At 36.1% G+C, this 25,974-nt stretch overlaps 1 protein-coding gene across 3 annotated transcripts in view; it reads left to right on the forward strand.

The window, feature by feature from the left end:
• PDS5A (PDS5 cohesin associated factor A) overlaps window positions 1-24,804 on the forward strand; it is a 110,250-nt gene extending 85,446 nt beyond the window's left edge. For 2 of the 3 annotated variants that reach the window (XM_033105776.1, XM_033105777.1), the window contains exons 27-33: window positions 4,572-4,704; window positions 5,284-5,403; window positions 8,686-8,748; window positions 9,508-9,653; window positions 10,651-10,759; window positions 15,973-16,325; window positions 24,127-24,613. In XM_033105776.1, the coding sequence (XP_032961667.1) occupies window positions 4,572-4,704; window positions 5,284-5,403; window positions 8,686-8,748; window positions 9,508-9,653; window positions 10,651-10,759; window positions 15,973-16,325; window positions 24,127-24,130 (928 nt within the window). In that variant the 3' untranslated portion in view covers window positions 24,131-24,613. Of the gene's footprint in view, window positions 1-4,571; window positions 4,705-5,283; window positions 5,404-8,685; window positions 8,749-9,507; window positions 9,654-10,650; window positions 10,760-15,972; window positions 16,326-24,126 lie in introns of all 3 variants that reach the window. The other variant, XM_033105779.1, reaches the window with a different exon arrangement.
• The last annotated feature ends 1,170 nt before the right edge of the window (window positions 24,805-25,974 follow it).

Below are 25,974 nucleotides of genomic sequence, written 5' to 3' on the forward strand. Positions count from 1 at the left end.
TCTGTTATTGTATTTTTTAGCTCTGTGACTTCTGTTTTTCTAAGATTTTCCATCACTTAATTGAAGTTCTCACTCTGTTTATCCATTCCTTTCCCAGATCGGTGAGCATTTTTTGACCCTTATTTTGCACTCTTCTCAGGTAAACTACTTATCTCCATTTCATTAAAGGTTTTTTCCCTGAGGTTTTATCTTGTTCTTTCATTTGTAATGTCGTTCTCGCCAAATGTATTTCATTTGTAATGTAGTTTCTTCATTTTGCTTGGCTCTCTGTCTTGGTTTCTACCGTGTTCCCCCAAAAAGAAGACCTAGCCAGACAATCAGTTCTAATGCGACTTTTGGAGCAAAAATTAATGTAAGACCCAGTATTATATTACATTATATTATACCCAGTCTTATATTATAATAAAATAAGACCGGGTCTTATATTAATTTTTGCTCCAAAAGACGCATTAGAGCTGATTGTCCGGCTAGGTCTTATTTTCAGGGAAACACTATGCATTAAATGAAACAACCACCTCTCCCAGTCTTGAAGGAGTGACCTCCTGTAGGAATTGAACCTTTTTGTTCAGCCCTGCCCCAGCTCTTTGTCATTTCTCAAACCTTTGTGTTTGTCCGAGCAGCCTATTCTATTTTTAATAGCTCTCAGTAGTTGAGGATGTGTCGAGACCTGTCAGTGACCCAAAGGGGAGGATCTCAGCACCTAGATTCAGGCTGACTGGGTTCCAAACCCTCGGGCAGCAGCTTTTAAAAATAGCGACTATGTACAGTCCGGAGAGGTTGCAGGCATGAGCCCCACCAGAGCCAGGCAATTTGGAGGTGTCCCCTGGGCAGCACTTGCAAAATCAGGGCTCCAGGCATGTACAAGCTCCTTTCTGGGAGATACCAGCAAGCTGGAGCAAGACAGGAGGAGAGTGCCAAGCTGGCATCCACAGACTACGTTCCTTGAGAGCAGCAGTGTAGGCCACTAAATGGGGCCCAACCTGAAGCCTGCCCCTCAGTCTGAAGCTCCAGGACAACCAAAGTGGCCTCCTTCACAGAAAGACTGGGGGTTGTGCCTCAGTCTACTGTGCAGTGTCCTGGGGATAGTAGCCTGCCAAGAACTGTCCCTCCTGTTGTCACAGTCCCATGGGATCAAGGAACACAAACCCCTCTGGCCACCAGAGGCAGGTGATCAAGGAGTGTCCCTGGCGGTCAACGACAAAAACTGGCACCAGGTGCATGTAAAGCTTTCCTCTGGGAGACACTGGTGCCCTGGAGCATAGCACAGGCGAAGCACAAAGATGGCGCCTGCCCTCGGGGTGAGGATTATATAGTCAGCCCTTAGATGGGCCTAATTAGAGGCCTGCTCTTCAGGCCACAGTCATGATGATCAGCTAATCGGCCTCCTTCACAGAAGCACTGAGCTCCTGAGTCTGTTGCTTCTTGCTGTGTCCTGGGGGTGGTAGCTGTTTAAGAACTCTTTTTTTTTTCATGTATTGGCGTGACAATTGTTAGTAAAATTACATAGATTTCAGGTGTACAATTCTGTATTACATCATCTGTAAATCCCATTATGTGTTCACCACCCAGAGTCAGTTCTTCCATCACCATATATTTGGTCCCCCTTACCCTCATTTCCCAACCCCACCCCCGTTTAAGAATTCTTGGTTACAGAGCTCTTGTTTGGTTCCACTCTTGTAGAACCCACAAGCACTGGCTGCCAGAGCCCAGTAATGTAGATGTATCTCCTGGCAGCAGTCACAAAAATCAGAGCACCAAACAGAAGTATGTGCCCCTTTCTGGGTGACACCAATTATTACAGTCCCATGTGACCAGGAACACAAGCTCCCCTGGCTTCTAGAGCCAGGCCATCAAGAGGCATCCTTTGGGCGACAGCCACAAATAACTGGGGCATTAGATACAAGTAAAGGTTACCTTCGGGTGCTACTGGTTCTCTGGAGCATGGCAAAGGGAGAGCACCAAGATGGTGCCTGCCAGTCTCCATCCCCAGAGGGTGTTCCAGCAGGTTCTTAAATGTGTGTGTTGGGGCAGCCGGATGGCCCAGTTGGTTAGAGCACGAGCTCTGAACACCAGAGTTTCTGGTTCGATTCCTGCATAGGATGGTGGGCTGTGCCCTCCACAACTGGATTGAAGACAGTGGAGCTGCCACTGAGCCACTGGACGGGCGGCCGGATGGCTCAATTGGTTATAGTACGAGCTCTCAACAACAAGGTTGCCAGTTCAATTCCCACATCGGATGGTGGGCTGCGCCTCCTGCAACTAAGATTGAAAACAGTGACTGGACTTGGAGCTGTTGGGCGCTGGAAAAACACACTGTTCCCCAGTATTCCCCAATTTAAAAAAAACAACAACACACAATCAAAGAGGTGTGTGTTAAATTAGATGCCTGCCCCTTAGGTAGAGGTTTTAATATAAGCACTTCATTTTAAGTCTGCGCACGGTCAGCTGCCTGAGCTGGACCCTGGGGTGGGTGAGTTCAAACACAGGAGCCCATTTTTCAGATTGCCACCATCTTGTGGGTCTCCAGACATAAGCCTTGTTAGTTTTCAAAATTAGATGTTTTGGGGGCTCATCTCTCAAGTTCATGCCTTAAAAGTTGGGGTACCTGATGTGGCGTTTGGACACCTTGGTCCTCATGGAGAAGCCATAGGCTTTGAGTTCCCTCCTGGTTGTGGGTTGTAGCATCAAGGGTAGGGTTTTTTGGCAAGATTGTGTTCCAGCCTCTCCTACCTGCTTTGGTGTGGTTTTCTTCTTTGCCTGCCTGATATGTGGTCTTCACTCAGGCAGCCTTTAGGGTTTTTAAGAGGAAATTCTAATGTATGTAACTGTAGACTCTCTGTCCATGGGAGGAGTGAGTTCAGGATCTTCCTACGTTACCATGTTGAACCAAACCAAGTTATCTGTCTTTTTATTGATCTTCTGTCTGGTTTTCCGTCCATGATTGAAAATAGGGTATTGAACTCTCTGAATGTAGAATTACCTGTTTATCCGTTTATTCTGTCAGTTTTTACTTCATAGATTTTGGGGCTGTTAGCTTTATGTGTATTTATAGTAGTCATATCTTCTTGCTGGATTGAACCTTTTATCAGTATAGTCCTTCTGGGTCTCTTGTAATCTGTTCTTTTACTTAAAATCCATTTTGTCTGATCATAAAATAGTCACTAGCTCTCTTCTGGTTACTGTTTGCATGAAATACATATTTTTCCATCCTGTTAGTTTCAAATGTTGGTGTGTTTTTATATTTAAAGTGAGTCTCTTATAGACAGGGTATAGGTGGATCTTTTCTTCTTTTTCTTTAATCCATTCTGCTTATCTCTGCTTTTTAATTGGGAGATTTAATCTATTTTCATTTAAAGTAATTACTGATAAGGAAGGAATTACTTCTGCCATGTAGCTATTTATTTTCTTTGTCTTATGTGTTTCTTGTTACATAGTGATTCCAATTAACATCTTAAGCTTATAACAACCTAGTTTGAATAATAGCAACTTAGGCTCCTATACATCTCTATCCCTCTCCCTTTATATTGTTATAAATTACATCTTTATACAGTGTTTCCATTTATAGATATAATTATTTTATACATTTACCTTTAAAATCATATATCACAGAGGTAGCCAGGTAGTGCAGGTGGTTGGAACGCTGTGCTCCTAGCACCAGTGTCACTGGTTCGATTCCCACATGGGCCAGTGAGCTGTGCCCTCCACAGCTATATTGAAAACAACTTGACTTGGAGTTAAGGGGGAAGGAGGGAAAAATAAAATAAAATCATATATCACAAAAAGGAATTACAAATCAAAAATGCAATAATGCTGGCTTTTATATTTACCTGTGTTGTTACCGGTGTTCTTTATTTCTTCTTAGGGCTTCCAGTTACTGTCTAGAGTCCTTTCATTTCAGCCTCAATTTAATAATTCTTGTAAGACAGGTCTACTTAAAACAAACTCCATTAGCCTATTGCTAAATTTCTCCCTTACAGTAGTTTCTTAAAAGTTACATAGAATATAGGTAGTGAACTATACACATAGATTGTCATGAAATGATTTCTCCTGCTGATGCAATAAAGCAGGAGTGTCGTGGCTGCCTGAGAATCATCCTGGGAACTTATTAAAAACAGGCCTTACCCTAGATTTGTCAGTTAAGTTTCCCAGTGCTTCTAAGTTCATCCTGATTTGGGATTCACTTTTAATTAGAAATTCAGGTTACTCCTTCAGACACTTTATGTATTAAATGAGTATACAGTAACAAGTGAAAAACAGCAAAAATGGTTTGAGACAGCTTAGCACTAAGCAGTCAAATCATCTAAATGTTTATCGACTACCTAGAGAATGAGTCTTTATGTGCCGCGTGAAACTTAGATTTTCTCATTAAGCTGTTTTCATATTTATTTTATTTTTATTTAATTTTCCATTGGAATTGAATGTTCACAGGATATTTCTGTTAATCATTAGGGTTTTCTCTATATTTTACTCGTACTATATACAGACAGCAGAACTTCCCAATAAGATATTTTATCCATTAAGCAAAAGCACCTATATTCAGCTTCTAATAGGTGAATATGTTTACCACTTAGGTGCCTGTGGTTCATGCTTGAAGTTTTAATGACAAAGAATGAAAACAATAGCCATGCCTTTATGAAGAAGATGGCAGAGAACATCAAATTAACAAAAGATGCCCAGTCTCCAGATGAATCCAAGACAAATGAAGTAAGATACATGTTAGGCCAGTGGAGTGGGTATTAAGATGTTACAGGAAAAAATATTATGGCCCTTGTCCCGCTTGTTTTTTTCCTATTACATAATAAATTGGATTATAGAATGTTTATATATATATATATATATATATATATATATATATATATATGGTCAGTTTTTATTGCATTTCATTATAATTTAATGTTTATTACTCTGAAAAAGACATTAAAACTTCTACAGAGCATGGGGATAAGAACTAATACAATTTACAACTATGCTATCTTAAAAACTTTTAGTAAATTACAAGTAGATACCCTTTTTGTATGTTTCCTTTGGTTTACTTCGGTTTGGTTTATTTGTTGTTTTTAATGCATAGTTGGCATTCATGTTAAATTAAGATAAGGGGTTTTTTGTTTACCAGGATGCTACATGAGAAGAAATGCCAAATACAAATGTGAAAAGTTCAAGGAATAAGTAATAACCACACATCCTTCTTTTGATTCCATTTTATGCATTGGGTAGATTTGATTCTTACAGTTATTTTGCACTACTGAAAATTATGTATGACCTTTCTTGTTTTTTCCTCCCTAGAAACTTTATACAGTATGTGATGTGGCTCTGTGTGTTATAAATAGTAAAAGTGCTTTGTGCAATGCAGATTCACCAAAGGATCCAGTCCTTCCCATGAAATTTTTTACACAACCTGAAAAGGTAATTTTCTTCCCCTCATTTGTCTACCACACTAAAATGATTTAAATTTCAGTTACCATCAGCTCTAGTGGCAAATACTGGATTGTCTTGACTAGAGGTAAAAAGTACCTCTGAATTTATAAAGAAATAAATTGTCTTCCAGAGCCCTGAACAATAAATATTCTTACAGAGTAGAATCAAGGTTGGTGGTGGTGGTTACACTTAAGTGAGTTATTTCTTCTGGATATTTCTAGTATGTAAGGAATTTTCAGATTTTTAAAATTATTTTAATCTCATTTTATTAAAACCCTGTTAGTATTTTTGCAGACAAGTAAACAAAATGTTTGGTACAGTATAAGTGTGTGTGTGTGTGTGTGTGTGTGAAATAAAAAGTTAAAATTAATGGACTTGGTCTTGGCAATTGATAGACCTGGATTCTAATCAACCACTTCTAACTTGAGGGACTTTAGACAAGTTAACTCTTTTAAGCTTCAATTTCTTCATCTCTAAAATGCAGACGATAATACCTATGAACAAATACTATGATATTTAGGCTCATAAAACTTTGTCATATAATAAGCATTCAATAAATTTATTAATAATTCCATAGTAAGTTTATTCTGCTATCAGCATATTTTTTGTCTAAATAAGCTTTCCAGCTAACTAAAGTTTAAGTTTCTCCAGCTAATTTTTTTTAATTAGTCATATCAAGGAAAGAAAATAGTGAATATTTTTCTTTTGGATATTTCCTTTAAAAATGATTTACTATTAACATTATTTTAAAAAAACTAAAAAAAAAGTATTTCCTGCTTTAAAGTGGTATTTTGAAGTTTAACTTTCCTGCGCCTTGTTTAAAAAACAGAATCCTCAATATTTTTAACTGGAAAAAATACAGCATTTAAAAAATTTTTTCCACATTTTTAAAACTGTAGATATGCTTTAGTTATATCCCCCTTACAGTATTTTACAGAAGAACATGCCAGGAAGCAGAGCTTCCTACTTTGAATGCCATATGATGACAAAAATTTTAATTAGATTTTCTATAATGATTTAGTATTCGACATTTCCTGTGCCTCATTTTTGATAGGAATAATGGATTGCAAAGTTATTTGCCTTCTAATTGAATTTACTGGTCTTTATAAATATTCCTAAGTGATCTCCTGAATTTAAATTTGCTTTATTGTTAACCCAGGGCTATCATGACTGGAATCTTCATACAATAGTGATCGCCTCCTTAAGAATGAAATTGTTGTTTGTCACTACACCTAATTTTACTTGTTTTTTGTTTTGATATCTGAAACATAATGTGTTTAGACTTCTTAATAATAACTTAGGGTTTTTTCTGTTTTCAATGAGCAACTTTCCTCATCTCGTATTCTAATATGTTGCTTTTAATCTAGTATAAATTCTAACACTAGAAAACAAGGCATACACACGAGGTATGATAAAAAAAATATGGTGAATGTTTAAATTAAAAAAATTTTTATTAAAGTAAAAGACACATTGCCTTTAATCCCCCTCAAAATACTCCCTCTCTCTTCAAACACACTTATCCCATCGTTCTTGCCACTTTCTGAAGCAGTTCTGGAAGTCCTCTTTCATGAGCATCTTTAGTTGCGCTGTCATGGCTGCCTCGGTGTCCTGAATCGATTCAAAACGTTTACCTTTCATGGTCATTTTGACTTTGGGGAAGAGCCAGAAGTCGCCGGGTGCCAGATCTGGTGAATAAGGTGGATGAGGACACACGGTAATGTTTTTATTTGACAGAAATTGCCGTACCAGAAGTGATGTGTGACACCGAGTGTTGTCATGATGGAAGATGATTTATGACACACTTTAAAACATACCTCTCAACCGTAGCTCACACTCGACTGACTGTACCCAACAAGTTGAAACTTGTCACACACTGTTACTAAAGTTTAATGTGCCACTTCCTGTATTGAAGATCCCTGCCTTTCCATTGGATGGCACTTGGCAGCAGCATTCACCTTATTTTTTAATCACACCTCGTATATTAAGATAGTTTAGTAAGGCTGTAGTATATTAGGTTGGTGCAAAAGTAATTGCGGTTTTTGCAATTATTTTTAACCTTTTAAACCGCAATTACTTTTGCACCAGCTTAATATCTTCCTGAATAAAATGACTGAACTTTGGTGCCCAGGTTTTGTAACATTTATTTTAGCTACATAAAAGCCTTTGTGCAAACAAACAAAAAAATTATACAACTTTGCCTAGAACACAAAATTACACAAAAGTTATTTACACAAAAATTACACAAAAGTGTAATTTCTTTACAGGCTCTCTGTTCTTTCCTGACACTAGTATGAAGGTAAACATAATAAAAGAAAAAATAGATTTTTTAGGTAAGATTATTTAAAAATTAATGCACTTCTTGATTATAGTAATTCATTTTGCTTCCATGACACCATTGTGGTTTATTTATATGCTGTTACCAGGATATTGAACAGAGAAGGATCAAATTTGAACTCTTAAGTTTTATATAGATACAACTTTCAAGAAAGTATCATCATTGTCCACATTTGGTTTAATTCATTTACTTCGTTTCCCCGAAAATAAGACTTAGCTGGACAATCAGCTCTAATGCTTCTTTTGGAGCAAAAATTAAGACCTGGTATTTATATATTATGTTATATTATATTGTATTATATATTATATTATATATAACTAGTTTTATATTATAGTAAAATAAGACCAGGTCTTATATTAATTTTTGCTCCAAAAGACGCATTAGAGCTGATTGTCCAGCTAGGTTTTATTTTCGGGGTAAAACGGTAGTAATTGGTCAGTACCACAACTGCCAAAGCACATTACAATGTGCTTGTTTGTTTGTTTACCTTTATGATTTAGATAGTCTACTTACGATTCTAAGAAACAAAATGTTTTTAATTAAACTGATTAATCTGATTTTTTTTTTCCAATGAGGATAATTTTCTTGAGGTCCAGTGTGGAATGTTTAGTAAATATTAAGTGCCTGATATATGCGTAGTACCATTTTGGATTCTTTGAGATTACAAAAGTAGATTTTATAGTAGAATGGAGAAAATAGTTCAGTGAATAAACTGGAAACGGTTTGCTCTGAACTATGTGAAAAACATGAGTGTTTTGTTTTAAATGTTATTTAAGTAATTTATCTCTGACATTTGCTTAAGTCTTATGTGCCGTTGATTTAATTTTAAAGATAGACTTAGGGTATGGTTCATTAAATATGCTTTGATTATTTGATTAATTAATATGTAAGCAGAACTGTAATAAAAATACACGTTCACTTTTTTTTTTTAATAGGACTTCTCTAATGACAAGAGTTATATTTCAGAAGAGACAAGAGTACTTCTGTTAACAGGAAAGGTATTATGTACTAGATAATTTGGGGATCTTCAGTATATTGCTTCTGATATTCCTAGAAATAACCTTTAATTGTCCCCCAGATTTTATAGTTTCTGATTATTAGGGATCATGTTGTGGATTGTAGCCTCTAAAGCATTTGTTCTCTAAGGCTTTTTTTTTCTGCCATGAACCCCTCTTTTGAATTATGACCATGTGTTTTCATCAGTCCTGATAGGCTTCAAGTTATTTAGAATCCACAAAGCAGATTTTCCTGAAAAGTAGTATAATAAATTTAGATGTGTAAGAAAGAGAAAAATCAATTTTAAAGTATTAATGAGTTAGACAGTTTATATTCTTTTTATAAAGGTAATACAACACCTAAAAACTTAAAAGGAAATTTAATTTTTGATTAACCCTATTACTCTATACTCAGTAGTTTATTTGTAATGCACTTTATTATTATATCTTATTTATTATGTATTTCACTGTGTTTTAGGGGCACTTTTCATTTTTATTGAGCAATAAGGAATAAGTAAATATTGCCTAGTTATTAATAAGTACAGGTAATATTTGTAACTTGTAGTTGTATTCACATAAACAAGTTTTACAGAATTATCATTTCTAACAAATCTAGGATTTAACTTTCCAAGTTAGGATTTAACTTTCCAAAGTAACAATAATTCCTTGGCTTAGGCTAAACAATATCTCTTACATGTGCCTAAATTTATATGTATTTTTTTCAGTAAGGTATAAAATGACATGCATATGTGTAATTTTTAGCCAAAACCTGCTGGAGTACTAGGTGCAGTAAACAAACCTTTATCAGCAACGGGAAGGAAACCATATGTCAGAAGCACTGGAGCTGAGACTGGAAGCAATATTAATGTAAATTCAGAGCTAAACCCTTCAACTGGAAATCGATCAAGGTAATTTTTTTTCCAGTTATTTTTGTTACTATAACTTACAGCCTGGTTCATCTTTTAATTTTTTTCCTAAAGCACTATATCACAACAATAGACTTTAGGAAACATTTTGGTACCAAATAATAGTGCTGAATTTTGGTATAATTAATGATGTAAGTTGACAGTACTACACATTTTGAAACCATATAGTATTCTAAGTGTGTAAAAAGTTAAAGGGAAAAATCACAAGAATTTGTAATATAACTAATTTACATAGAAATGTTTACATACATAAGAAAATTTAACAGTTAGGAAAATATGAAAATGTAACCTGAATTTATATGTTTTTTAATTCAGTCAAATTAGCATGAGTTGAGTAAAAATAACCTTTCCACTTAACAAAACTGTTCCATGTTCATTTTAACATGTCAGATGTTTACTATCATAGCTACTGCATAAGAATTTCCATCTGACAGTGCTCTTAACACTAAACATTGAGGCTTTAAAATATTCTTACTCGTGAAATTTTAAGAATTAACTTAACTGGTAGTGTTTTAAACACATTTTTAGCAGTAAAACCTGAAAATATAAAATAAATTAACATGAACAGCTGTGGTTGACAGAGGTGACGGGGCTCACACACACACACACCCCCAGTGGCCTCTTGCAGCCCCCACGCTTGCAGAGCATTAATGACACAGACTGGAGACAACTATACAATAGGCTGTCATTGGATTTTTGGTTTGTTTTAGTGTTTCTCATGCCCAAAAGATGGGCTTAGAATAGTTGTGTTATTTTGTTTCTTGACAACTAATCTTTCTCTCAGGTGGTTTTAGGCAGCCATTTCTGTTTTACATTAGTAAGGTTAAATGGAAATCAATAACATGATATAACAGATATGACTGGGCTTCTAAATATAACAGACAGCCTGAGCCTCTCTTTCTTTATTGGCATACTGAAAGAGTAAACTTTCTATTCATGTGATGAAATAAAGAAGCTTTGGTTTATTTTTCTTCAACAGGGAACAGAGTTCAGAGGCAGCAGAAACTGGAGTTAGTGAAAATGAAGAGAACCCAGTGAGAATTATTTCTGTCACACCTGTAAAGAATATTGACCCTGTAAAAAATAAGGTAAATTTAAAAATTTAACAAGTGGATTTCTCCCATGGAGATTCTTACTACAAATTTCATGGCAGGGGTAAGAAACCCACAGTCAAGAGGTTAATATATACTACACATTATACATGTGTGTGTTCCACCCCTTGCTATACTTAGAATGCCTCCACTCTCCAAGAATGGTTCTGCCTTACCTCCCCTTCATTTTATAAGAGTTTATGTGGTCACCCATATAGTAGCCATCTCGCACATTACTTCTCCCAACCCTGGAAAGAATAGGAATTGAGAGTTTTTGAGATCTTATTTTCAGAAGCTTATTGACTCCTGCCAGGGTCAGCACTGCTTTGTTTTTATTATTTTTTAAAAAGTTAAACTTTTGAGTGAACCTTTTATAATGTTTGAATTTTTCTGTAACAGCTGCATTCTTTGTTGTTGACCTTTTAACTGTGGCATCCAATTTTCTTAACAATTTTTTGGCAGGATAGAAAGGAGTATAACATTGGTAGGAGCATCAGACAAACCTGAGTCTGAATCCTGACTCTGCTACTCACTGGCTATATGTTTACTTGGGCAGATTGCTTGACTTCTCTAAGCTTCCATTCAACTGTAAAATGAAATTGATAACTTACCTCAGTAGGAATGGTATGAAGATACTATTATTTCTTTTCACACAGAATTACATTCCTCACCTACTTATCTTTTTATAGTCTACCATATGTTTATGGTATTCATCAAATGTTTTAGGAATTAGCTTTGGGTACATAAAATATAGGACCATACAGTTATCCCCTGGAGCTTTTCCTATCCAGTTTCGTTATCTGAACTCAAGCTGAACAGATAAGGATACATTTTTAGATTAGTCTCTCATCCAAACTCGTGCTGTTTGCTTTCTGACCTTCAGTACGTCAGTAGATTTAGCTAAGAGGGAACCTCTCACTGTCAAAACTCTTGGAAATCAGAAATCAATAGATTGAATAAGATCCTTGTCTTGATATAAACAAATTTAGATGCAAAAATGCATATTGCCACAGATCTTCAGTTAAACATAGTTATAATACATACTAAGAAATGGTACAGGTATACAAATGTTTATCTAGTTAAATAATTATCTATTACATTTCCAGCCTCTGCTGTAAAATTATATATAAATTATATTGGACACTTATATTCTAATTTCTGAGAGGCTAAAATCTTACTTTCTGGTTGATCTATAATATATTGTTCCAAACCCTTATTTTAACTTGTTCACACTTCCAAAGAATGTTTTAACAAATTCGCTGTAGCCTGAAGAGATGGGCTGTATTTTGCCAAAACCTGATAACCTCCTCGTCAGGTCTCCCATAAGTTGATGTGATCATTTCTTTCCAGGGTCTGGTCCTCAGTCTTGGTAGGCTCAAAAACTATCTTGTTAGTATACTAAAAAAAAGATAAAGCTCTAAGGGAATGTTTCTTGCCAACCAATTTTTCAAGGAGATTGATACATAAACCAATTTTTTAGTTATGTATATGAAAATTATCCAGCAAACTGAATATGCATACTTAAAAACCAGCACATTCTCTCCTATTATTTTTCTCTATGAGGGAAATCAAATTGTAATATGAAAGATGAATAAGGGAGATGGTTAAAAAAAGAACCAAGACATCTGTGAATACAGGCAAGAGTACTGCCAATGTTATCCGTTAGGAATCTTCTCTTACTTTGTACCTGAGTTGACCAACTGATTTCCTCTTCATTTGGCTTTTGCATGAGTTCTTTATACACATGCACATATACATAATGTTCATCAATGTGTAAATAAGATCATGTGTGTGATTTTTAATGCAGTCTTTTCCTTTTAAACACCCTAATCTGGTGTGTGTTCACTTTTTCTCTACAGTCTTATTTTCACTTACTATTTTGTGTGTACACACATACTTTCCCCTTTTTGCCATTAAAATGTGGCATTAAATATTCTTTACAAACACACATTTACTGGTGGTTTTAGTTCTATGAGTTAGGTTCCTAGTAGTGGGAATGCTGGGTCAAAAGGAAAATATTACACATTTTAGATATTTCCATACTGCCTTCTTGAAAATTAGAACACCTGACAGCTCTACCAGCAGGATATGTGAGTTCTTTTTTCTCTACATCCCCACCAACAACAGGTTTTAGAGTTCGTCTGAACTTTTTTTATTTATTTTTTTTAAACTTGTTTATTTAAGTGTGTTTTTCCAGGACTCATCAGCTCCACGTCAAGTAGTTATTTCAGTCTAGTTGTGGAGGGCGAAGCTCACAGTGGCCCATGTGGAGATCGAACTGGCAACCTTGTTGGTAAGAGCACCGCGCTCTAACCAACTGAGCTAACCGACCACCCCATTCTGAACTTTTTTTAGTCTCAAGTATCAAAACTAAGTTCCCACTGTTGTTTTAATTTGCATTTCTCTCACTACCAGTACTGTTGTTGACCACTTAGATGTGGTCTTCTGTGAGTCGCCTGTTCTTGTTCTTTTTTTCTTCACTAAACTTTTGATGCTGTAGTAGCTTTACGTTCTTGTTAATATTCTTGTTCCCTTCCAATTCAGTCACCATATAGCAGCCAATTTGATCTTCGAAAAATGTAATTTGGATTGTGTTTGTCTTCTACTTAAAATCTTTAATTTTCATTAGCACGTAGAATAAAATCGAATTTTTTTTCACTTAAGATAATTTATTTGCAAATAATATACACATTTTAGCATGGATCATATTTTTTTACACTTTATTTTGACATTCCATATTATATTAATTTCAGATTTCATAGTGGTTAGTTAGGCATTATATAATTTAAGAAGTGATCTGCCTGACTAGTCTGGTACCCACCTGGCATTATACGTAGTTATTACCATTTCATTGACCTGTGCTTTACATCTCCATGAATATTTTGTAACTACTAATTTGTATTTCTTAATCCCTTCACCTTTTTAACCCTGCCCCCAACCTCCCTCCCATCTATCAACCAGATAAATCTCGTACCCCTCTGATACCATACATTATTATTACAATATGATTGACTATATTCCTTATGCTGTACCCTACATTCCCATGACTACTGTGTAACAACCAATTTATACTTCTTAATCCCTTCCCTTTTCTCTCTCAATCCCAGCCAGCCTCAAAATGTTCACTGTATGTGTTTGTTTCTGTTTTGTTTATTTTGTTCTTTAGATTCCAGATATAAGCGAAATCACATTGCATCTGTCTTTCTCTATCTGACACTACACTCAGCACAACACCCTCCAGGTCCATTCCTGCCACCACAGATGACAAGAACCCATTCCCTTCCACGGCCGAGCAGTATTCCATTGTATATATGTACCACCTCCTCTTTATCTGTTCATCCATCAGTGGACATCCGGCTGCCTCCACGTGTTGGCCATTGTAAACAACGCTGCAATGAACATACAGATACACACGTCCCCTCGAAGTAGCATTTTGTATTTCTTTGGATAAATACCCAGAAGTGGGATTACTGGCTCCTTCTTTGTCTCTTGTTATAGCCTTTGTTTTAAAGTCCATTTTATCTGGTATAAGTATTGCACCCAGCTTTTTTTGGGGGGGTTTTGTCTCCATTTTCATGAAATCATTTTCCCATCCCTTTACTTTCAGTTTGTCTTTCATCTGAAGTGAGTCTCTTGTAGGCAACATATGTAAGGGTCTTGTTTTCTTATACTTTCAGCCACCCTATCTTTTGGAGGATTTAATCCATTTACATTAAAAGTAATTGTTAATGTAGTTAGGGCCATTTTATTCATATTTTTTATCTTTTTTTTCATCTTGAAGTCCCTCTACTCCTCCTTATGGTCCAAGTTTCTTAAATCTTCCAGGCTCTTTCCCTTTTCATGTACTTTGCTGCCTCTTTTCTTTGGAATACTTCTCTTTTTATCTGATGGATCCTACTTTGATATTGTTAAAATAATTATTCTCCAAAAGAACCAATTAGAAATTGATGCTTTCTCTGATTTTTTTTCAGAATGCCCTCTTCTTTAATCTCTTAGCACTTGGGGTAACTTATACTTAAATATTTGCTTGCCTTTATTTAGTATTTAGTATTAGTCATCCATCATACTAACGTACAGGAGGACAGGAACGCTGTCAATTTTGTTCCCCAATCTATGCCTCACAGCCTCTGTACGTAATAGGCATTTGGTGGAATGAATGGTACCTACTTCAGATTTAATAATACCTTGTTTTACCCAGGAATCACCATCTTTCCCCAGGGAGACCGCATATCTCTGATCTAATCCGTTGCGTGTTATTTTACAGTTTAATTCATGTGGACTACCTGAGTCTTGTTCATTCACGTATACCCATTGTCTTAAAGTGAGGGTTAACATTAGAGTAAACCCTAAAAATGGAACACTGATGTGTGGTTTTTCTGACTTAAATTACTACCTTTGTAAGTTTTTATTTAAGTAAATTTTCTTGAAACATGAAAGTTTATATTTTCTTCCCCGGTCATTCTGAAAAGATTTTCTGAAAGAAATGAATGTAAAATTATTAATTGAAAAGATAGTCGAAATTTTTGGATAATGATAGTGTTTCATTGATTCCTAAATATCATCCATATAAAGGTAACTTTCATTCTGAAAACTGTCGTTCTTCCTATAGTTCATATATCTGTTATATTAAAATGAGATTTTATTACTTTGAACATTTTAGAAGATTTAATATATGTAACATATGTGCTAAACTAGAAGGACAAAAATATATTCAGAAGAAAAGTAGGTTAATGATTGATGCAGTAAGAGACAAAAGTTTGAATAAGTGGAGTGAGAAATTAAGAACTTCATGTCACAAAACTACAGTTATTATAGTTAGATGCATCATAGAGGAAGAAAACATATTGAACTATGAAAACATAGTATTTTCTTTTGAAAAGTGATACATTTAGAGCATTCCATCAATAAAAAGGACCTCTTCGTTTAGAATGGGTGTGATAGCAAAACTGAGTAGATTTTCTCTATTGTATATATACTGCCTGTGCGTGTGCAATAAGCATTTACTGAGTGCCTGTATGTGTTAGGACCATGGGAGACACCACGCCCAGTCCCTGCCTTCAAGGAGTTTACATTCCTCATGGGGTGCAGGTAGTTAACTAGAAGCCCTGGAATTCCAACTTCTTTAAAATACTTTCAAAATACTATTTTCTAGTACAGATCATTGATCTTTAAGGAATTTGTGTTTATAGAATTGTTTTGTGCTCTTTTAGGAGATTAATTCCGATCAGGCTACCCAGGGCAACATCAGCAGTGACCGAGGAAAGAAAAGAACAGTAACAGCCGCTGGTGCAGAGAATATCCAGCAGAAAACAGATGAGAAGGTAGATGAATCAGGACCACCTGCCCCTTCAAAGCCCAGGAGAGGACGTCGACCCAAGTCTGAATCTCAGGGCAACGCAACCAAAAATGATGATATAAGTAAACCTCTTAGCAAGGGAAGAAAGAGAGCTGCAGTCAGTCAGGAAAGCCCTGGGGGTTTGGAAGCAGGTAATGCCAAAGCACCCAAACTGCAAGATGTAGCCAAAAAGGCAGCACCAGCAGAGAGACAAATTGACTTACAAAGGTAACGTACACCATCCTTTCTGAACTTTGAATTTAGACATTTTGTTTTATTCTTAGTATGCCTGTCAGTCACTACCAAACCCCTAGGCATTTGGGAGTGAAAACTGCCCTTGATTTTCCTAAGTAGGTTATAATGGCATCTGTTTTTTTATTTCAATACCTCCAGGACATCAATTTGAAGAGAGATCTTTTTTCCCTTTGGTTAATTTTTAATTAGGATACGGTATTTGAATATTTCTATTCATTAGACATATTAGGACAGTATTATCTTTTGCTTGGTTTTCACATACTTACACGGGGTTTACTTAATATAAATGGCTACTTTTGGGGTACAAAGGTTTCAGAATGGAGAAGATAGAAGCCATGACACATGAACAGGTACCGTATTTTGCCATGTATAATGTGCACTTTTTTGCCCAGATTTGTGAGGGAAAAATAAGGATGTACATTATACATGGGTAATACTAATTCCATATCTATATAAATGTTTTTAATTCTTTTATTTATGCTTATGAGTTAAAAGTGTAACTCTAGAAATCAGTAACAATATCTGTACGCAAAACAATACCCTGGAATACGATAATCGGTTTTGTTGAACTGACAACAAACTTGTAAGGAGAAAGTTCTTGGCCTTCTATGATGGGTAAATACCGTAAATTTGTTACCGGTACATAAAATTTCTTGTACCTTCTATCTGTTCTTGTGTTTTGTAAGTTATTTGTAACATAAAATTTCTTAAACCATAATGTGTTAAAAAAAAATAAATGCTAAAATTCCTTTATAATACAAAAAACAAGTACCTAAATGTAAACAAAAATTTGAATTAAAAAATGAAAATGAAAGATTTTTCCCCTTAAAGTTTGGGCCAAAAACGTGGGTGCTCATTATACACAGCAAAATGCAGTATATTCCTGCTCACTAATTTCTCTTGTTACAGTTAATATAAGTCAACAGCGCACATCTGCCCCACCAGCCCAATGTAACAACTTCACAAGCTGCTCATCTTTGTTCATTCTTGGGCTGGGGTTTCAGATTTCCCACAGTGTACCAGTGGTGCCCCCGGTGGAGATCTAGAAGTTGGCCCCTTCCCTGTTTGGCCTACAATTTGAATTTAGCCCTACCTCACCCTCTTCTCTTTCCCTTGTGTATCTATAAGTAACTCATCTCCCTCTGAATTAGATTGTAAGCATCTGAGATCCTTCCAGGAAAGAGCCAGCTTTGATCATCTCAGGATATCCTCACCACCCTGCTTCAGTATCTTTATAAAGTAGTGTTGCTAAAGCATGTCTTTATAAGTACCTTCTTTAAGTTACCATTTATGAAATTCTGAAGTTTGGGGCTGTTAAATTTTCTTGTATTTTAGGTGTCTCTTGGCCACTTTTTACAACATCTCATGGCCGCAGATCCAGGCCCAAACCTGATCTAAATGATGGGTGTTTTTCCTACTAACTTCTAAAGACAAATAAGTGTAGTAATGAAAGCCAATACTGGGAGCAGATTTACTACTTTTCTCCTCAATCCTGGACATTTGTCCTGGAACAGCATATTTAACTTTCGCCTCCTTTTCTTCATCAGTAAAACAATATGATAACACATTCCTCAAGGTATGTTCTAACAATTAAATGGATCAATAAATATAAAACACTTAACAAAATGCCTTGTACAGAATAAATGCTCACTAATTATTATAACCATTGTTTTGAATTCTAGTTTATTTACCCCTTAATATACTTTTCAGCTGTACAAAAGTTGAACAGTTTCCTTGGAGACTCTGCCAGAATTCTCTAAAGGGTTTCTAGAATTCTATTCTACCTATTCCTCCCCCACACAAAATGTTCTGGTCATCACACACAGGCCACCTGAGCCACCTGACCTTACTCCTCATTAGCTGTCCTTTTGCCATCTAACCAAAATATCCAGATATACGTACTTGGACTCTGAAAATATTTCAGTAGCAACCAGACCTTGTCTCTGAAAACTCATTGCTCTACTTGTACACCATGTACACCAATGTCATTAAACAAACACAAATAGCTTACATGCCAGAGACTGGTTTTGATTAAAAGTAGCATTGAGCCTTCTTAAAATAAATCTTAAAATGTCTCTTATAAGTGTGAATAATAAATACCTTAGTAGTCTTAAGTATGTCAGTAGATCAGTGAGCAGTGTGTTATTAAAAAGACAGAATTCTGTAATGGTTTTATAGTCTCAGTGAAGTTGGATGGTTAAATAAGATGTTCATAATAACATTAGACTCTGTTGATTCAATAAAATAGATCAAATCTTTTGCACACGTGTTTCCGAAACTTATGATTGAATTGTTGACTACTAATTCATGATTAACACAACATAGAAGTATATTCTGAAACTTTCTCCCAAGCTTCCTTTTGTCTTTTCCATTCTTTCCTGAGCCTAATAAGACAACTTTGTCCTTAAATCCTACCATTGTAACTTAGGCTTGGAATCCTGATGAGCTATTCAGCAAAACCTAACTTACTCCAGAAACTCTGTTGCTCGTGGTACCCTCCTATGTAGATTGAATGCATTACAGGCGCATCACTATTGCTCTGTACTTCTCATTCATTCACTCTTTCAACACTTTACTGATTAGAGTGCCAGCCATTGTGGTGGGGGTTGGCAATACAAAAGTATCCAAAATGGATAGGTTCTTCCCCTCAATGAGTATACTTCCCCAGCTTGTCAGCTCCAGAGAGAACCAAAAACTTTAACGGGAGGTCTGTTGATTGATACAGTAAAAATATAAGAATTATTTTTAAGAATCACTACATAAAAGAGAATTAAATTCTGAACATCCTACATGTGGATGAATTTTAAGGATATTATGCTAAGTGAAATCAGCCAGACCCAAAAAGACAAATACTATATAATTCCACTTATATGAGGTACCTAAAGTAGTCAAATACATAGACAGGAAGTAAAGCGGTGGTTCCCGGGAGCAAAGGAAAAGAGAATAGCTGTCAGTGTTTAATAGGTACAGAGTTTCAGTTTGGAGAGATGAAAATAATTACAGATGAGTGGCAGTCATTGCACAACAATGTGAATGTACTAATGCCACTGAACTGTGTCCTTAAAAACGGTTAAAATGGTAAATTTTATGTTATATATATTTTATTACAATACACTGATACATAAGAACAATAATAGATGACACTTACATAGTGCTTATTATGTGCCAGGCTCAATTCTAAGTTCTTTGTTATCCTGTTAAATCTTTAAAACATCTCTATGTGAGTAAGTATTATCATCCCAGCTTACAAAGAGGAGGCAACCCAGGCATAGAGGGTCCCTGTAGCTTTTAGTCCCTTTGTTTATATAAATAGTGGGGCCAGGATTAAACACAGGCATTGTCATTCTGGAATTGTACTTTTAAGCTAAAATTAAGTCTTAATTCTGCAGGTACTACATATGGCACACAAAACTGGAAGAACAAAGGATAGTTTGAAAATATTTGCATATTTTAAATAGTTAATGTAGTTCATTTATGTAATACTAGTTCCCAAAGTGGAATATATTTGCATACAGTTAATTTTTATAACTATCACATAAAAGCTAGTGTACTTACAAAAATTACACGTTAAGCCAAGCAGACCAACTGTAGGCATCTTTTTAACCTCTTTCAGAGCACACACAGTCAAAAACCCTTGTGCTTTCACATCAGAGGGAAAAAAACAAGAGACAGATCAGATGTTCTTAAAAGTGGCAGACGAAGTAAATGAAGCACCTACTGCTAAGAACATTGTCAACTATGGTGACAATTAGGTAGGCCATGGGGACGGTATTTGGCACGGTGCTTAGTGCATACTAGAAATAATCGTGAAAACAGGAAAAGCTGTTGAACATACATTGGCCTGGGCCAACAATGATTATGAAGCAAGTACAAGCCTCTGTCAGAGAGAAGGAGATTAGACCAGAAAAGATTCCTTCCTCAGGTTACCTGGCCAGTGCTACGCAGAAAGGGCTTTGAATCCTTACTAACCGCCTCAGGGAACTAACAGTGGTAGCTGTGCTTATGTTTTTCCTCTAACTTACACAGTATTTTGAAACATTTTAAAACTATGAACATTCAGAACTCCGTTAATTTGTTTTTCCTCTTAGTGTGTAGAACGAGACGTTCTAATGTGTAGTTAACCACCAAATGACAGAAGAGACAGACATACTTGTTGGTGACTCAGCTGATGTTTTTAACTGTCCCTCAACGTGAGATAACGTTGAGTGATCAATACTGAGGATGCCAGCTTTATTTTTATTTCAGGTGGAACTGTAGCTTCTACCTTCCTACAAAATTCTAAACATACTTCTCATTAACTACAAGTATTACCTGTGCTTGACATCCCACCTGTATTTTCCTGAGACCTGTTGAGGATTTGATACAGGTTAAAGCCACATGATTGAACAATTCTGAATACGGAATTATTATAACACTTTGAATCATCCTGTTAAGGTTATCCTTCCAATTTCAACCAGTTAATTGAAGAAATAGAGTTGCCAAACCTGAGAGCCATCAAACACTACATCTAAGGATGAACCCCGAGTGATAGAACCAGCTCACTTACTGCCCTGGCAGGTCAAAGCGTAGCCTCGGGGCCTGCCTAGTGGCGACACATCTGGAGTGCTGACTACAGTCGCTTGCTCACCCCTGGACTGTGAGCGTGAATGCAAGACTTGGAGAAACAAGGCCCAGCACCCTTGCGCTGCTCAGGGGCCCTGCTTTCTAACTGCAGATGCCATGTTACCAGTCTTTCCTTTTGCTTTACCTTGCATTATTCTTCAGACCTTTCACTTAATTTCTCACTGCCCAGGTGGTCAGTTCCTACTCTGGTCACATCTGTCTCCACAGTAACATCTGCAAAGAACCTCTCCTCCTGACATTACCCTTATCTTCTGTACTCCATTGCCAATCTGAGTACAGGATCCCCTCAGAGGAACTAGGCTACACCTTACACTAGCACCACCTCGAGAAAACTCACCCAACTTTCTTTCTTTGTATTTATATTGTATGAGTACTAAAATTTTATTATGTAATTGATGAAAAATACTTTTTAGGTCCTAGTATATGCCAGTCGTAGTCTAGATGCTTTGTTAACTTCATTTAATCCTTCAGCCCTATTATATAGAACTCTTGATAAATGGTAGCCTCTAGAGCCATTTTAATACCACAACTTCACTTATAGTGTGTGGCAGTACTAACCCCTCTAGAATTCCTTAGGTCATCTTACTTACAACATTAGGTAAATAATAATTACTTGTAGTATGATTCTTACTTACATAATTTATTTACTAACTCAAGGATGGATACTTTATTCCACCAGAACATGGATAGTATATACAAATATTTACAGGCATAGATTTTACTTCTTGATCTGGGAGTTGATGCTGAGCATTTTAACTTGTAAACTTAACTTGAATTTTTAGCTCCCTTTGGATTTTTGTAGTAAATGTATTCCTTCCACTATTGAGAAAGAGAGAAAGAGAGAGAGAGAGTTTTCCAATAAATGTTACCGTTTATATTTGGGGCTGCATTTGGAATTGGTACTTTTTGTGAGAAAATACCTTGAATTCACTCTATATGTTTATAAAAGTCAGCCATTTGTATACTGTGGTCAGGAAACAGTATCTGAATAACTACAATTAATGTTGACTTTCTAAGTTTTGGATGAGGGTTGATCATCATTTCATTTGTTTAGTTCATTTGTGTTTCCCTTATGTTTTTGAGCTATTATCTAGTGGCAAACAATTCCAAATATTTTGCATTAAAAATATGTTTTTATAGGTCTGCTGATTCTTGAGTATGTCTTGCTTACACTTAAAACCAAATTCTTCCACAAAGAAATTATCAGTAAACACCAGTCCTTAAACTTCGGACTTTTGGGGAAACTTTAAATTTTCTCATTTTTGGATTAATATTTTTCGCTTAGCATGCTTAGTGTGGGAGTGTTCAAGAATCTTGGAATTTCTGGTTTTTTAAGCAAAGAATATCCCGATTTCCTGTGCTTCTTTGTGTATTGAGAAAGTTTCCTCACATCAGATGGGTTCATATCTTGAAAGTGACCCCCTAAGTGTGTATCCTCATGTGTTAAACAACCGTACATTAGTTTGATGTGAATATTCCTTCAGTAACAACTGAATTTTTGTCAAAATAATATAAAATTTTTCAGAAGCCAAGTGCTTGGAAGTGATGGCAATTCACTTTAGGACATAGAATCAAGTCCAGGAAATTCTTCCAGGGACGTGGATTGTTTAAAGGTCTGTGAGCAGCCAGGAAGATACTGAGGGCTCAGAGCTAGTGAAGGAAAGCTTCCTGAAAGTGTGGCAGGCACCTTGTAGAAGATGTTTTGATGTCATATATTGAACTTGTTTCGTATAATAAATTAGTACTCTCTGTAAGAATCTTAATCGCCTAGCTTTTTTGAAGCATTCTTATTTTTATAAAAGGTATATGTAGTGTTGGGGGGTTGGGATTAGAAGTTATCCCAGTTTTTCTCTCCTCAGTTTGAAATTGTTGAGAAGGAGACACAGTCTTAATACTGATGTGGCTGATTTAAAAATGTGAAATGACATAGGCCAGGTGGCTACCAGGGCCCTGCCCCTGCAGGGAACCACCGCAGGCAGCGCAGAACACACCTCTGGGGGCAAAAGAGAATAAACGGAGGGAGCTGAGGCCAAGCCCTATGCTCAGTTCCTCCCTTTGCCCTCTCACCTGTTAGATGGTTCTGCCTCATCCCAAAGAGGCAGAGGCGCTTTCAGAGATCAGAATTTCCCTCCCTACTAGTGGAGGATTCCTCTAGCCTTTTAATAGGATTAAGCTAGATTTTCGTGTGTTTTTTTTTTTTTTTTTTAAAGATTTTATTGGGGAAGGGGAACAGGACTTGATTGGGGAACAGTGTGTACTTCCAGACATTTTTTTCCAAGTCAAGTTGTTGTCCTTTCAATCTTAGTTGTGGAGGGTGCCGTTCAGCTTCAAGTTGTCCTTTTTTCAGTCTTAGTTGTGTCGGGCGCAGCTCAGCTCCAGGTCCAGTTGCCGTTGCTAGTTGCAGGGGGCACAGCCCACCATCCCTTGCGGGAGTTGAACCGGCAGTCTTGTGGTTGAGAGGATGTACTCCAACCAACTGAGCCGTCCGGGAGGCAGCTCAACTCAAGGTGCCGTGTTCAATCTTAGTTGCAGGGGGCGGAGCCCACCATCCCTTGAGGGAGTCGAGGAATCGAACTGGCAACTTTGTGGTTGAGAGCCCACTGGCCCATGTGGGAATTGAACCGGCAGCCTTCGGAGTTAGGAGCATGGAGCTCTTAACCACCTGAGCCACCGGGCCGGCCCCTTTCATCATTTTTTTGTTTTTTGTTTTTGTTTTTAGTATACTAAAATGTATTTGTTTACCCAGTTCAGCAGTCAGACTTACTTTGCTGCTTATAAAACAATTTGCCGCAGTATCCAGTAATTTTCTTCTATAATATGATTTTAAAAGTATTAATTAAAAATGACATTTATTTCAAATAATAGCTTTCATTTTGTTTGATTGTTTTAAGCATATTGGCCATTGGATAGAAGCACTTAATGGTTGAAAATAACTTCATTGGTATTTTTTATATAGTTTAACTATATAGTTAAACTATATAGTTTTTATATAGTTTAACTGGGAAAGATTCTTTAAACCAAGTAAAGTCTCAGGTGAAAAATGAAAAATATTTTCAGATTTTAGCTAATAGCTATAGAAATGAAATAATTCTGGTTTCTTTTCCTGTTTATATATTTTCTAACTTTGCTTTCTTCTACTCCTATCCCCAAGGTAAAAAGAAAACTCATTTGCAAGGGGAGAAAATGAAGGCCAAACAGAAGCAGGCTCCAGCTTCTGCAAAAACTTGGATTCAAAATATCCCTGAACAGAAAATGAAGTTAACTTCAGAACACACACTTTCTGCCTTGAAAACTGAAACTATTACTTCCTTTTCACATGACCACAAGTCCTTTGATGGAAATGTACAGCAGAAACTCTTGAGAGAGGCTAAAAGCAACTCTATTCTACCCTCCTCCCCCCAGACTTTTCTTATGAAAAGTCAATAATTAAGCAAATTGCTTAACACTTGGTTCCAGTTCCTGCATATCTGGAGTTTAAAGGCATAATACACCATTAACTTACATGCTGCAGTTTTTATTTTAAAGAAAGTAACAGGATGTCCTTACACTGACACTGAAAATTCATCAATTTTAGAGCCAGGAATTCCCGTGTTACAAAAGAAAAGTCTACTGAATTAATTTTTTAGAAGAAGAGATCAGATTAAATAATTTCTTTGTTTTTCCTTTTGGAAACTTTTATGTATAATTCTTTCTGCCTGCCTACTTTTCTGCAAAAATGAGATGTACAGATTTCAGTTCCCTGCTATGAAAAGTGATGTGGTGGCAATTTTATAAATGTTGCTTTCTGACTTTTATCAGAGTGAGAAAATAATTAAATTATCACTTCATATTTTGATTTTCCCTCCACTTTAGTTTAATATAATTTGCAATAAATGTACATATTGTTTGTTTCATAAAGCATATCACTTTAAAATGGTTTTTACTCCTGTGATTATGTTGGAATATTTGGAATTTTAAAGGAGTAAAGACTGTCCAGCATTTGGTTTTATAATGTTTGTCACCAGATTTTTATTATTGATGTAAAAACAAAAAGTCAATTTTTTAAGATAGTTGGACTTTGGCAGCTTTGTAAGGAAAGTTGGAGGTGTTTAGGATTGCTATCAATTTTCAGCGTTACGCTATTGGGAAATAAGTGTTTTGCTTTTGTCTGCCAGTCTGGGCTCAGTTTTTATGTTTATTTTAGAAGACAACTGTTGCATCAATATATTGTTTCTTGACATTGTTCAGCATAGGTAATGTGTGCACTTTTGTGTGCACATGATCATATTTAAGTTTTTTTGCATAAAATAAATGCTTCTAGATGTCATAATGGTAGTCTATTAATCTTTTTATCATATTATGTTTTCTTGTGAATTTTTTATATGAAAGGGCTAAAGTCATAAAGACACAAAAAACATGATTACAGTCAACTCTCCATTATCTATATAAAATAGTGACTATGCCTCAGCTTTTGAATTTTGCAGTAATCATAAACTTAAAACAAAATAATGAAGGCATATTTTAAAAGCTAATTCAGAAGGAACTTGAAATTTGTGCTTTCTCATGCTCAGAGTTATAGCCTCCCCCCTTCTCCACTTTAGGCTCCACTTTTCCCAAAGCCCTGGCTGAATGTGCTTGCTTGGTGTCCCTACACATTCCCAGCGTGGGTTAGAAGATGTAAACAATGTTTGCATTAACTTGGTCTTGTTAGGCTGTAGTCTATGTGGGATGTAACACAAACAGTGAACGTGAGCAGTGTCCAAAAAGGATGATTATGTTAAATGTGAAATTTACTGGTAGTAAATGTCACTTGTGTTCTCATAGATAATCAAGAGTTGGCTGTATATTGACTGAAAGATGGGTCATTCTTTTAAATATGCATATACACACATTTAGGTATCAGATGATGGTTAAGGAACAATGGATACCAGTGACAGAAAACAGTATCTTTTAAAAGGGCAGAAAAAAGCCCTACTCTTCCTTATTGCCTCTTCCTAACCTTTTAGAAGGAAAGTATAAA

The sequence above is a fragment of the Rhinolophus ferrumequinum genome, chromosome 5 (genome assembly GCF_004115265.2).
Source record: "Rhinolophus ferrumequinum isolate MPI-CBG mRhiFer1 chromosome 5, mRhiFer1_v1.p, whole genome shotgun sequence".
In the NCBI taxonomy this organism is placed as follows: domain Eukaryota; kingdom Metazoa; phylum Chordata; class Mammalia; order Chiroptera; family Rhinolophidae; genus Rhinolophus; species Rhinolophus ferrumequinum.